This window comes from Camarhynchus parvulus, chromosome 2 (assembly GCF_901933205.1).
Source record: "Camarhynchus parvulus chromosome 2, STF_HiC, whole genome shotgun sequence".
Lineage (NCBI taxonomy): Eukaryota > Metazoa > Chordata > Aves > Passeriformes > Thraupidae > Camarhynchus > Camarhynchus parvulus.
In genome coordinates this window covers 197,997-211,848 of record NC_044572.1, presented here as the reverse complement: position 1 = coordinate 211,848, position 13,852 = coordinate 197,997, and the positions used below count along the sequence as shown (strand labels likewise).

At 59.2% G+C, this 13,852-nt stretch overlaps 1 protein-coding gene across 3 annotated transcripts in view; it reads left to right on the top strand.

The window, feature by feature from the left end:
• Positions 1-13,852, top strand: part of AGAP3 (ArfGAP with GTPase domain, ankyrin repeat and PH domain 3) — a 117,996-nt gene that overhangs the window by 51,848 nt on the left and 52,296 nt on the right. For 2 of the 3 annotated variants that reach the window (XM_030943302.1, XM_030943303.1), the window contains exons 7-8: positions 2,385-2,512; positions 10,231-10,386. In XM_030943302.1, coding sequence (XP_030799162.1) covers positions 2,385-2,512; positions 10,231-10,386 — 284 coding nt within the window. Of the gene's footprint in view, positions 1-2,384; positions 2,513-10,230; positions 10,387-12,760; positions 12,886-13,852 lie in introns of those variants that run through there. The other variant, XM_030943304.1, reaches the window with a different exon arrangement.

The window sequence follows — 13,852 nt, the reverse complement described above, 5'->3', positions numbered from 1 at the left end:
GCTGGCAGAGAGCTTGAGGGAGTGACCACCCTGCCCCGTGGTGTTCACAGGCTGCTCTAAACACACGTGCACACGGTGCTGCAGAGTGTGGGGATGCTCCAGGACAGACAAACTGGTGTCTCCATCTTCACCAACTGCCCCGGCATTCTCCAGGACCTGGGTGGCCCTGGCTGTAGTGGCAGCACAGCTCAGCAGGAGCAGCACAGACCCTGTTCCTCAGAGTGGCCCTTGGTGTCTGGTCTGTGGCCTGGAGCTGTGGCCGAGCTGTGTCTGGTCTGAGCACATTGCAGGGTGTGCCCGATGTGTTGGGGGTTTTGTGGCTGTGTCTGGGCACTCAGGCTACCCAAGGTCACCGTGAGAAGGACACGTGGCAGGGAATGGGGTCGCTTCCTCCTTGCTGGTTTCTCATGTCCTGGCAGGATTCCCCTGGAGGTGCTGCTGGCTTTGTGGGAACTGTGCTCCTCCATCCTTCCCAAGTCCACAGATGTCACAGGGACTTCTGTGGTGAGAGGATGGGATCTTGGTGTTGCCAGGAGGTGGTCCTGGCAGGAGCAGGGACAGTGCCCTGGGCTGTGTCCTGCAGTGTCTGGTCAGCTCCAGGACTCCCTGAGGGTGCTTGGCATGGTCCCCTCATGGCAGAGCCCCGCTGAGGTGGGGGCTGGTATAGAATGTGCCTTTCTGCCCTCCAAAGAGATCTGGTTAAAGAACTTTATTCTCAGGGTCACCCTCACAATTCCTGTTTGCAGAAATCTCCGTTCAGATTCAGCAGATGCCAGCACAGTTTGCCAGGAGCCATCAATGTGGGGGGCCTCAGTTCTGGGGCTTCATTTTAAGGGTGTTTCTGTACCAAGAAAAGGTCAGGGAACCCCTGGTCATGGTCACTTTAAGGGTGTTTCTGTACGAGGAGGAAAAGGTCAGTGACCACCCGGTCGGGCAGGATGGGCATGGGGAGCAGTGACCTAGCCCTGGTCCTGCAGGAGGGAGGAGGAGGAGGAGGAGCAGTGACCCAGCCCTGGTCCTGCAGAAGGGAGGAGGAGGAGGAGGAGGAGCAGTGACCCAGCCCTGGTCCTGCAGAAGGGAGGAGGAGGAGGAGGAGGAGGAGCAGTGACCCAGCCCTGGTCCTGCAGGAGGGAGGAGGAGGAGGAGGAGGAGCAGTGACCCAGCCCTGGTCCTGCAGGAGGGAGGAGGAGGAGGAGGAGCACCGACCAGCCCTGGTCCTGCAGGGCGCAGCAGGGACAGCAGCTGTGCTGTGGGTGGCTTCCTGAGCTTCAGCTCTGCTGCAGATCCCGAGTGCAGGGTGCTGCCTTTCCTGTGCCCTGAGCACTGCAGAGGGCAGGAGGGGGCAGCTAGCAGCTTCATGGCCCAGGACCTTGGCTGGGGTGCTGGTGGCATTGCTGCTCTCCATCGTCCCCTCAGACACGGGGCTGCAGGCCCAGGCTCCAGCATGAACTCCCAGGAGCTCTGGAGCCCCTGCCCAGGGGACATCTCCCATCCCAGTGCTGGCTGGGCACACTGTGAGCTCCAGCCCCCCAGGGGTCAGGAAACATCCAGAAAAAGCCCTCAGCCACTGCTGTTGTGGGCAGGGAGCCTGGCAGAGGCTCTGCCCATCAGTTATCCCACACCACTGCTGCTAGTGAGGAATTAACCATGACACCACACTGCAGAGATAACATCTCCCCAGTCCTGAAATGAGGCACCTTGAGGTGACCTTCACCTTCCTGCATGCCAGGCCCAGGCTCTTCTGCTTCCTGAACATCAGCCAGATGTTCTGGGATAACTTCTGCCATCCCTTACAGCAGTCTGTTGTGGTTTCTCTGGCTGCCACACGGAGCTGTGCTGTACAAGCAGTGAGGTGTGCCCTGCCTGCAGAGCCTGAGCTCTCACTGCCCAGTGTCCCTGTGAGCACCAGCACCTGAGCATCACTCAGTGTTTCAGAGAACCCCAGCGCTGCAAGTCTGACAGAGGAAGAGCATGCAAAGGTCCCCAGTGACCCACCAAGGATTCTACACCCTCAGGGTGTCCCTTTACAGACCCACAAGGCCCAGACTGGTGGAGGTGCCACTTGCCCAGGCAGTTCAGTCCCTGGCACCTGGAGTTGCTGTGTGGGGTGACTGAGAGGTGAGGGGCTGCCCAGCAGTGACTGAGAGGTGAGGGACTGCCCAGGGATTCTCCTGCAGCAGGCCCAGGCTCTCATGGTGCCCATGGGGAGTTGCTGTTCTGTGTGATGCCCAAGAGGGCAGGTGGCCATGGCACCTCTGCCTGAGCAGTGCAGGCAGCACACCAGTCAGGGCAAGGACCTGGCTCTCCCTGGAGCCCTCCAGAAATCTGTGGGGGGAGGAAGCTGCTTTCTGAAGGCTGACGCTGTGCCTTTGTCCCTTTTGCAGTGGCTCAGAAGGTGGTGGCTCTCCGGAAGAAGCACCAGCTCTCCATCGGCCCCTGCAAGTCCCTGCCCAACTCACCCAGCCACTCATCTGTGTCTGCAGCCTCCATTCCTTCTGTCCACATCAACCAGGTGGGGAGTGGCCACGGGGGAAGCCAGGGACCTCTTGTGCTCTCCACACCCTGAGCTGGTAGCCAGCAGTTCAGTTCAGCCTCAGACTGGTACCACTGCTCTGGGCTGGCTCTTGGAAGGGCAGAGTGGTGTCACCCTGGGGCTTCTTCCATAGCCCCGAGCAGCTGTGACTGCCCCGTCCTGGCAGTGTCCCAGGCCCGGTGGCAGTGTCCCAGGCCCGGTGGCATTGTCCCAGGCCCGGTGGCAGTGTCCCAGGCCAGGTGGCAGTGTCCCAGGCCAGGTGGCAGTGTCCCAGGGGCTTGGAGCAGCCAGGTCTGTGCCAGGTGTCCCTGCCCAAGGCAGGGGGTGCAATGAGATGTACCTGAAGGTCCCTTCCAACCCAGAGCACTCCGTGATGTTGTGATTGTGTGACAGTTTAATGCTCACCCTGAGGTCAGGTTCCATCTCTCACCCTTTGGGTGTGGCTCGTGTCCCCAGGCTGTTTTCAGCTTTGGCAGGCACAGAGCAGGGCTGTGAGCAGTGTGTGGGGAGCCCTGGGCAGCCCAGGGCTGTGTGTCAGGGGCTGCCCTGGCTGCCCCAGCTGGGTGGGCACAGCTGCTCAGGTCCTGCTTCCCCCGGCTCAGGAAGCTGGTGGTCTACATGCCCCTGCATCTGAGGGGCTCTGAGGGGAGGTACTGTGGAGAGGTGAGCTCAGTGGTGAGCTGAGGAGCAGAACAGGGAAGGAGCTTCCCTCCACTCTGCCCCAGGAAGGGCTCTGTGCTGTTGGTGAGGCTTGCCAAGGTTTGCTTTGGGAGGATGGTGATGTTCTGTGATCCTGGAGCAGAGCTGAGGCAGGACAGGCTCCATGGTGAGGGGCTGCAGGAGGAGATCCTTCAGGCAGCCACCTCACTGCATTCAAGCTTTTCCACATTCCCAGTGCCCACAGAAGTGATGGCTGGGAGACTGGTGAGCAGGAAAGGAGAAGTTCTGGGCTCCATTGCTCCCCAGGGCACTCAAGGCAACAGGTTCCCTCTCTGCGGCAACTGGAATATGGATTCACAGGATCTGTGACAGGACTGCAGGAAATCCGCCTGTCGCTGAGGACAGCACGTGTAGCTGATGGGTTTTCCATGAGGGATTGCCTGAAGCTCTGGGTGTGTCAGAGCCTTCTGGCCCTGGCAGGACTCCTGGGCCCCCACACAGGAGCCTGTCCTGCCAGACCTGAGCCGTGTCTGCAGCCTGCCTGATTGCAGAGGCTTCTAAAGCTGGGTTGCAAGTAGGTGAGTGCAGGTTTTGCAGAGACCTGTGCCAGCTTCCTGTGCTGCAGGTCACCTGGACACCAGCAAGGTCAGGTAAAGTCCGTGTGCAGGTGGATGGGCTGCTGGGGAAGGCTGCAAAGCCAGGTTCTGTCAGTGTGCATGTGTCCAGAAAGCTGGGGACAAGTTCAGTGGGAGACATCCAAGGTGGAGAGCAAAGTCCCAGGGAAATACAGATTTGGGTGTCTCTGGCAATTTGAGGGTTTTGTTAGCAAACTGTGTACAGTTTGAACCTGGCTGGGGAGAGGCCACCTTTGCTGGAAGGGAAGCAGGAGGCTGATGGCCAAGGTCAGCGTTTCTCAGGGGAGCTGGACACTTGTTTAGGGTTTTCTTCCATGTCCAAGGTATGAGAAGAGTCCCCATAAATGTGTGTCGTGGGCACTGGCTGTGCCAGGCAGGCAGGGTGTTTGCTGTGAAGCTGGAAAGCGTTCCCTGTGTGAGCGGTGGGGCTGCCAGACCCCCAGGCTCCCCAGCTGGAATCCAGTCACTCCAGTGACTCTGCGTGGAACCTGAAGGAGTAGCAAAAACAACTGGGGGGGAAGAGACCCCGACACAGGAGGAAAGTGAGCACTTGGCTGAGGAATGAATGCAGAGATTGGCCAAACCTGACCTGAAATACACAGGTGTGACATGAAAGCTCCTTCAGGAAAGGCAGCACTGGACTAAAGGGTGGAAGTGGGACTGGCTGTGGGAAGCAAATTTTGGGAGAATTGTCTAAGTGCATGTCATGAGCTTTGTGAGGAGTTTGCTCAGAGGGTCCCTGCTTTCCTGTGCTTTCCTTCCCACAGAGCCCCTCTCAGCACGGCTTGCAGACGACGTCTGTGTAGAGGTGAATTCTGGCTGCCTGCTCGGGGACAGACCTTTGCTCTCTGTACCTTGCTGTGCTCCTGCTGGGCTGGAGGGACGTAGGGAGCTGTGGTGGGAAGCAGAGCTGTGAAGGGAAGTAACGCAGCGTGCAGCTCGCAGGGGTTGTGCCCTGGTGGCTGTGCCCCCTCCCCAGACCTGCTCTGTGCCCCTGCCCCCTGCCCTCGGCCTCCTGGGCCCCACAGGGGTCACCAAAGTCAGTTTGTGTTCCTGGTCTTGTGAGGTCCCCCCACAAACCCTGCCGGTGGCAGTGACCCGTGCAGCAATCTTTGCCCCTGTGTTTGCATGTCTCTCCCCATTACTAAGGACACCTCTGAAATAGTGAAGCAATGGTGAGTGATCCTGAAATGCTGTGAAGCATTTGCCTGCTCTTGCATGGGCTCAGAACTGAGGTTCTGGAGCTGCTCCCCGCTGTCCTCAGGGAAAATCCAAGTGGCTTTGGGAAACAAATGGACCCATAACTGGTGGTTCTGAGAGGGAACGGGGCAGAGCAGCCCACGCACTCAGGTGTGGGAGGGCACCGTGCCCAGGGGCGGCTGGGGAGCAGTGCCCTGGTGTCTGTCCCCTGCTCCTGGCCCAGCAGTGCATGTGGGGCAGCTCTGGGAGGGGGTGGACAGGCTCACCCTGCCTGGAAGGACAGTGGGAGGGTGACCAGGTGTTTGTGGAGCTGAGCTGAACTCTGTCATACCTGAGGGCCTGGGGCCCTCACCAGGGTTTCTCATTTGCTTTTGCAAGTCAAGGAGGAGTAACTGGCGCAGGGAAAACAGGAAGAAGGCTCTCAAGGAAGAGTTTAGGAGCACAGGACTTAACATGGAGATGAGGTGGAGAGAAGCCAGACAGAAAACACAATTAGGAGCTTTGCCTTGTGCCTCAGGTATCAGTGTGTACAGCACTTGGGACAGAAGGATCCCCTTCCCTTCCAGGACTGCCTGGGGGGGCAGGAGGAGTCCCTGGAGCAGAGGAACTGGCATGTGGGGGTCAGGAGGAGGCCCTGGAACACCAGGATTGGCATTTAGGGGCAGGAGGAGTCCCTGGAACTGGGATTGGCAGTACTGCTGTGGGCCTGGTCTGGCCCATACTGCAGGGACAGTGCTGTCCTCTGGAGCTGCCTGCTGAGGAGGCACTTTTCTTGGAATGGGAACAAGGAGTCCCCCACAGAGGGCTTCTTATGGTAGGTAGGAGCTGGGACCAGCCGTGCCCCTTCTCTTGTTCTGGGCACAACTCTTCTGGAAGCAGCTTGACACTTGTGGCTGAGCCAAACTGACTTTTGTGGACGTGGCCAGGAATGGCTTGTCTGGTCTGTCAGTTGGACCAGTCCAGAGTGGTTACTGGGAGAGGAGGGACTCCTTGTTACCCATCTGTCTGGAAGATTCCCTTTCCTGGGACTCTGGTGCTGTGGATGTGTCCCAGTCTCCTTGCACAGTGCCTGATGGTCTTGGGAACCAGCCAAAGGCCCTGGCTCCATCTCTGCCTTTGGGAGTTTGGGGTTTTTTCTCTTACTCTGCAGCGGTGCCTGGAGGATGTTGCTCCATCCGTGGGGAGGGAAAGGGAGCTGTAGGAGCAGGTCAGCCCTGGTCAGGGTTTTCCACAGCTCTCATGAGTAACTAGGTGTGCTCAGCGGGTGCCTGACCCTGGCTACTGTGCTCAGCTCAGTCTGGAACAGCAGGAGCCATGACCAGCATTCCCTGGAGTCCTGCACTCCCTTGGGGACAAGATCTGTCCCTTTGGCCTTCCCAGCAGCTTGAGGGGTGTGGGTCTGCCCCCGCTGGAGCAGGCACCTGCTACTCCCCAGAGCCAGCAGCCCCAGGGAGAGCTTTGCCCGCTGCCTTGGGCTCTGCCCTCTCTATCTTGCCCACACCTGTTGCTGAGTGAGCAGTTTGGATGGGTTTGGGAGTCCCACTCCTCACTTGGCCCTGAGTCCTGGCTTGCTCCCTCCTGCAGCTCCTGCCCTTGCCTGCAGGGAGGGGATGGGAGTTGCTGGGGCCAGTGGGTGCTTGCAACACCTGCAGAGTTGTTCTACCTGATTTCCTCACTTCTGCTGCCCCGTTCTCAGTCTTCCTTCAGGGCCTCTGGGGTGCCTTTGGGAGTTCCCCAGGCTGTGGGTGAGTCAGTGTTGTGTTTGCTGTGGGATGGCAGTTTGTCCTTCTGCCAGGAAGCTGGTTCCCAGCAGCCGGCAGGAGGTAACACAGGTACCCCGTGCAGGTACCCAGCAGGCTGGGGGGGGAACTGGGTGCCCCCCTGGCAGCTGCTGCCATCCCTGCCGTGCTCTGGGCTGCCCAGTGTGCTGGCTCTTCTCCCGTGGCCTCCGTCTGCCTTCCTGCACGGGCCTGGGGGGCCCTGGGAGGGCCCTCATCCACACTGCAGGGAGAGATCACAGGAAAGAGGTGGAAAGCCAAAGTTTGCAAGTGAAATGAAGCCCCAAGGGCAGCTCACCTGAGCTGTAGCAGTGCTCACTGGCCTGCTGTGGCACGTTGTTGTGTCAGAGCTCAGGAGCTGCGTTGGCATTTCCTCGTGGAAGCCGTGTCCCCTTGCCTGCTCAGCTCGTGGTGCCCTTTCCATCGTCCTTGTGCTCCTCTGGCTTCTCTCTTCTTCCCACAGACACCAGGTTGGTGTTTGTTGTTTGTCTGTTGCACTCCAGCCCTTCCCAAGCTCCTTGCTCTGCCTCAGGCCCTGTTACAGCAGGAATTCCTGCCCTGGATTCCAGCTGCATTCTGCCCTTCCCAGGCACCCGTGGCGCTGCTGATGCTCTTCCACACTCATGGGAAGGATTTGTCCCACAGGTGCTTACCAAGTTTCCAGTTCCCACTGTGTTCTCAGATTCCAGTGGTGACCACAGGTGGTTGTTCAGGCCCACCAGCAAAGTACCTGACAATAGCAGACACGTGGGACCGGCCCAGACCTGGCATCTGTTCTCCCACATCCCTGGGATTTGTGTCCCTAAATCCCATGGATGTTAGGGAGCTCCCTCCTCCAGCAGAGCTCACGATTGGCTCAGGATTGCCTGAGCCACTCTCTGTCTTTAGAGGACTTTCTCATCTGTCCCCAAACTCGTGGCAGCTTGCCTTCATAGCCTGGTGTGAGCCGCCCTCCAGCCCCAGAGCCCTTCCTGAGGTTTGGTCTGTGGGACATGGGAGGCCCAAAGGCCAGTGTTCTTCATCACTCAAGGACAGTAACCTTGGCTCCAGCACCAGGCAGACTTACGGGCTAAGGAAAGTTATTCTGGCCAGGCAGAAATGACACACAGGATTGTGGGGAGTAAGTTAAATATAAACCAGGGTGTAGCAAAATTTCTACCTTGATGCTTCAGAGTCCATCACCTGCAGCCACAGGGTTTGTTGCAGCTGCTCTGGCAGGAGCTCAGACTCTGCAGCCTCCTTGGAACTGGCTCCTTCCCACAGTCACAGCATCCTGAACGTGCAGCCAAGGCCACCAAGGCATGCCAAGCATGGCCAGGAGCTGTCTTGGAGGGACAGCCATGCCCAGCTCACTGTTCCATGTGGCAGGTTGTCTGTGCTGCTGCATCCTCCTGCTCTTCCTAGCCCTTGGAATGTTTCACTTTCTTTGCCCTAGTTCACATGCGGTGAATCAGTTAAACACAGACTTGGTGGCCCTGGCTCTCTGCAGCTCTTCCTTCACCACAGCACTGCTGTGTGGGTGTTGGAGGCAGCACTGACAGCAGCTCTCTCTGTTGAAGGTTCAGGAGTCACTGGCAGGTGACGTGGTGCTTCATCTCTCTGTGTCCCTGCTGGTCCCCCCTTCCCTGGACTCGGCAGCAGAACCTTCTTGTCCAGCACAGCATTGCTCACCCTGCCCAGGAGCTCCCAGACCAAGTTTCCAGCCTCTTGTGCTTGTGCAAAAGCACAACTGGGCCAGGTTCCCTCTTGTTCTGTGTTTCAGGACTGCAGAAATGTTCCTGTTTCCAGACTGCCTGGGATGGTCTGAGGCACCCACCTGCTCACAACATGGAATTCTTTTCATTGCTCTGCCTTCACGAGGAAGAAACTGAAATGCTGCTTGGGTGGCTTTTTCCTCTCTCAAGTTCTCATTGTGTGTCTTCTCCCATATCTGTTGTTAAAGAAGAGGGTTTGGTGAAGGTTGCACCTCTCTCTGAGACTGGGCTGTGGGTCATGGTCACTGCTCTGCCTGTGCAGCCCCTTTCACCTTTCTCTGAACTGCTTGTCTCAGAATAAGGCTCTGATCCCACTGGGGATGGGGGATGTCTCGCAGAGCCCCTCCAGCAGATCACCCCCTGCAAGGGCTGCACTCGTGCTCCGAGTGTGGCAGGACGGAGAAGTCACTGGGCCAGTGATGCCACCACTCTGTGGCTGTGGAGCTGGGAGGAGGCAGGCTGCCCTTCTGGGCTGCTGGAGCTCACCTGCCCTTCCAGGGGCAGCTCCTCCACGTGTTTCTGCAATGCTCTTCAGATCTACCGGGGAGCTGGGGCTGCCATGTGCCTTTCATGGTGAGATGTCCTGGTTTGCAGACCTGAAATGCTTCCACTGTTGTTCCTGGGGTGTCCCTAAGCCCCTGTCCTGTGGCTGCCCACACTGGGCAGGGTGGGAGTGAGCAGCCTTGTCTGGAAGAGATGTGTTGGTGATGTGGGTGCATGGCTGGATCTTCCTCTTGCCATGGAGTCCAGTGAGGGGTTGGCGAAGCCCCTTGTGTTCCCAGCACAGGCAACCGCAGCCATGGCTGTGGGGGTCTGCAGGCATGGGAGGGGTGTGCCAGCCTCAGGGTCTGCTCAGAGAGACCCCCAGACCAGCAGCAGAGATGGGTGTCACACAGAGGTTGAGCTTGGGGTGTGGCACTCTGTGCCAGGTGAAGGCTGGAGTGCTGGGGACACGCATCCGCACTGGCACCAGGGCTGTACTCGGAGACAGGGAATGGATGAGTGGGACCTGGAGCTTGGCAGGCTTTGGGTGCCCCACAGCCTCATGTCTGAGGGGCTCAGTGGAGAGGAAGGGAATGACTGCCCGAGGGGAGTGAGTGACCCTGATCCTGTGTTCTGGGAGCAGGTGAAGGTGCCATAGCTGTTCCACTCTGCTGGGGCAGCTGTGTGGGACCCTGCTGCCTCAGGCCTTGTTCCACAGCTATGTTTGGAAGGGCTTCACCTGGGTTTCTCTGGCCAATTGCTGCCCTTCTCTTTGATTTCAGAACTTGAACATTTTACTGGTGAAAAAACAAGAGCAGAAAGAGGTGAAAGGCTTCCCAAGCCCCTCTGTTGTGCAGGAGCAGTGTCTAGCATTGGATGTCTCTCTGGGTTGCCCAGAGGTATTGTGAGCTCCCCATCCCTGGAAGTTTTCAAGACCAGGTTGAATGGGTTTGGAGCAATCTGGTCTAGTGGAAGTTGTCTCTGCCCGTGGCAGGGGGTTGGAACTAAATGGTCTTTAAGGTCCCTTCCAACTGAAACGATTCCATGTTTGTTTGGATGTCACCCAGTCCCAGTCCTGCATGCCCTGCCCTGGCATGAGGCCACGTGGGGCAGGTGGTGTTCCTGCAGTCGTGCCTCTGCCTCCAGGTAGCCTGTCTGACCTCTCTGACCATCCATCTCCTCCTCAGGCCACCAACGGTGGAGGAGCCTTCAGTGACTACTCCTCGTCCGTGCCCTCCACCCCGAGCATCAGCCAGCGGGAGCTGCGGATCGAGACCATCGCTGCCTCCAACACGCCCACCCCCATCCGCAAGCAGTCCAAGCGGCGCTCCAACATCTTCACGGTAAGCAGCACAGGCAACCCAGGAGTTCTGGGGAGTCTCAGCACAGGAGAGGGCAGGGCAGTGGGTCAGGGCAGCCTGAGCCCTTGGGCTCTCGTGCACGGTCACCTGTGCTGTGCTGGCAGGGTGTGCGCGTGGGAGGCACCTGCGTGTGCAGGGACCGTGGGGCTGCAGGCTGCTTCAGGCAGGGTGTGCATGCATGGGGAGCATCTGGGAGCAGGACAGTGCTCGCACACGTGGGAGTGTGCAGGGGAGCACTCGTCTGGGTGTGTAGTGTGTGTGAGCTCCTGCTCGTTGCAGGGAGCGCAGCTGTGCGTGCACAGCACCAGTGACTCTGCTCATCTCCTTGGGGCTGCATTCCCCGAGCGTGGCACAGAGCCCCTGGTCCGTGGGCCTCCTGTTTGGTGCCAGTGATGCTGTGCCAGTGGTGCTGTGCAGAGCTCAGCACCTGGCATGGGGCCCCACTCACTCCCGTTCCTGAATCCTGCGTGACTTGAGCAGCGCACGTGGGAGCTGCTGTGGGTGTGGAGGGAGGGAGGACAGAGGGGAGGCAGCGAAGCTCTGGGCCCCAGGTGGAGCAGGGTACATTTGCAGCCCTCAGCTGTGCTGGTTGCCTCGCAGCCTGCCTCTCTGCACGCTCTCACACCATGCACACGCCGTCCACGCAGTGTGCCCAGTCTTGCCCTCACACTCACCCTTGCTCTGAGCACAGCCATGAGTGTCCCCTCACTGTGAGCACACACGTGTCCCTGTCCCATGTCTAGTGCAGGTGTAGCCCCTGTTCTCTGTGTACATGTGCAGGCTCTGGCCTTGATTCTCTCCCCATCTCAATGTGCTTTCCAGCCACCATTGCTCAACACACTGTGTCTGCTGTTTGTGGAACCAGCCACAACAAAGCCCTTGTACCTGTTGCACTGTGTCACCCTTGTGACCAGCCGCTATTGCTCTGAGCCCAGACCACACAAATTCAGTGTCCTGTGCCCCATTCCTCTCACTGCACCATTGGCATCCCAGATTCCCCACTCCTGGTGCTGGGAATGTGCCCATCTCCCTTGGCTTCTGACATCCTGGCAGCTTCTGTGCTGACCTCCCCAATACTCTGTGCATTCCCCCGGCTGCATCTCAGGCACCCCCAGCTCTCTGTGCCCCCCCAGGCCCACGCTCACCCTGCCCGTGTGCTGTTGGTGGGTGGGCTGTGCTCTCCAGCCCCTCCTGCCAGCACACACGGCCCCTCGCTGTCAGCAGGTCCCCGCTCCCACGCATGGTTGTTCCCTCCCTGTGCCCTCTGGAATGCCGGTAGCTGTGCCCGTGCCCAGGCCCTGCTCCCCTGCACGCAGCGCTGGCGGGTTCCTGCCCAGCCCTGCCATCCTCTCGCTGTGCTTGCTGCCGTGCTGTGGGCACTCGCGCTGTGCCACCACCCACCCAGCCACGCTGCCCGACGCCTCTGGACTCGCCGCCGGCTCGCCTTCACGCTCTCTGAGCACCGTGCTCACTCCCCGGGGCGGGCACACGCTGCGGGAGGAGGAGGAGGGTGGCTTGCTGCGGGGCTTGCGCTTGTTCGCTGTGGAGTCATCCCGCGCGGCTGCGGGGCTCTGCGCTCGCTCATCCGGCTCACGCTTGCTCTGCGCCGCGCGCTCACCTCTGCTCGGCGCCGCGCTCACCTCACTGCTGGGCTCACCTCACCTGCTTGCTCGTGTGCTGGTGCACATCCATGGCTCACGTTGACGTCTTCACCCATCTGGTCGTGGCAGCAGCAGCAGCTCCCGACACCTCCCGCAGTGGGACAGGACCAGGAGGGGCGGGAAGGGAAGGAGAGGGCAGGCTGTTTTCTGCCTCTAGCTTTTCCCAGGCAGGCAGCGCAGGTGTAGCCAGCAGCCTTTGTCCTTACAGGGTCCCCAGTGGGCACAGGCCTTTCCGAGGTGCAGTGCTCAGCCCAGCTCTGGGGGCTGCTGCAGCCCCAGTCCTGAGCTATGCCTGACTCCTTTGCTCCTCTTCTCCCCTCCTCCTTCTCCTTTCCTCCCCCTCCTCCCTGTTCTCCTCCTTCTCTTCCTCCTCCTCCTCCTCTCCTCTTCTACTCTTCTCTCTTCTTCTACTCTCCTCCTCTCTCCTGCTCTGGCTCCTCTCCTGCTCCCCTCCCACTCCCCAGTGGATCGCATTCCCCCCGGGGGTCTGCGTGCCCCAGAGCTCCAGGTGGAGACAGACTCTGCGCCTCGAGGCGCCCACCCCCTCCTGCCCCCGCCCCAGCCCCGACTGCTGCTGCCGCCGGCGCCCACTCCCGTGGCCTGTCCGTGCTGTCTGCTGGCACCCATCACTGACAGACTCGTGTCCGTGTTCTGAGTATAACTTGCCAAACTCTTTATTCTTTCGATATTTGCAGATATGTGCCACTGTTTCCAACTTTTCATCAACAAAAAGGCCTTTCCAACTCCTTCCAAATTAGAAGATCCAGGTGGTTACACACGGCACCTCTGTACAAATTCTCTCACTTTTCATTGCCTCTCCAGGGCCGGATAAGGGATGGGCACTGGGATTGATCTAAGATTAGAGGCTCGCCCGCCCACCAGCCAGCATGGGTCCCCCCCTCGGAGACACGCAGGAGCCTTTTAAATCCCCCCAATGTAAAGTCTAGGAAGCGCTGAGACGGCCTGCGCCTGCACTTTAAGCTGGGACATTTCTGGGCCTGCTGGATGCTGTCTAGGCACTGCCCTTTCTCGGGGATGCCGGGCGGACGACCCTCCTGGGATGGGAAGACCTGCAGACACACCGGGACCGGGCGACAGCCGCGCATGGAGCTGGATGGGCCAAAAGACGCTTTGCTGCTGCCTGCGGGAGCCGCTGCAGCGCCTGCCGCTAGCGCTCCGCTCCTTCTTCCCTCCTGCACCTCTGCAGCCTGCATGGACTCCTGCTCCTTCTCCTCTTCTCCTCGCAGCCAAGCAGCCATCTGTGTCTCTTTAGTTTTCTTCTCTTTCGATCTCTTTGTTTGGTTCTGGGCCCAAAATCTGGTGAATCGGTGTGCCAGGCGCGCGGGGCTCGTATCCCTTTCTGATCCAAAGCACACGGGGCCCTCCTGGACTGAGGGGGTGTGTAGGACGCTCCAGAGAGACGCTGCCGCTGCCTCCTGCCATTGTTGTGATTCTGAATGTATTGGTTGTGCTCCATGCCATGTATGACTTGGTATTTCCCTCTGTCCTAAGCACTTTGAATGAGTTCTGCTCAACAGACTGTAAATTTCATATTGTATTTATCAGAGTTTGCTCTCCCCGCGGCCCTCGGGCGCTGGTGGGTCCTGCTCTCGCCGCTCTAGACGTGTGGTAGATATTTATTGTCCATGCTCTTTTGTAAGGGGCTGGTATCTGCCCGGTGACCTGTGCTACTTTGTATGGTGCAAGTGTGTTACCAGAATAAATCTGTTGGATTAGTAGAGGTGTGAGTTCCTTCACTGCCTGACCCTCTCCTGCTTCCATCCATG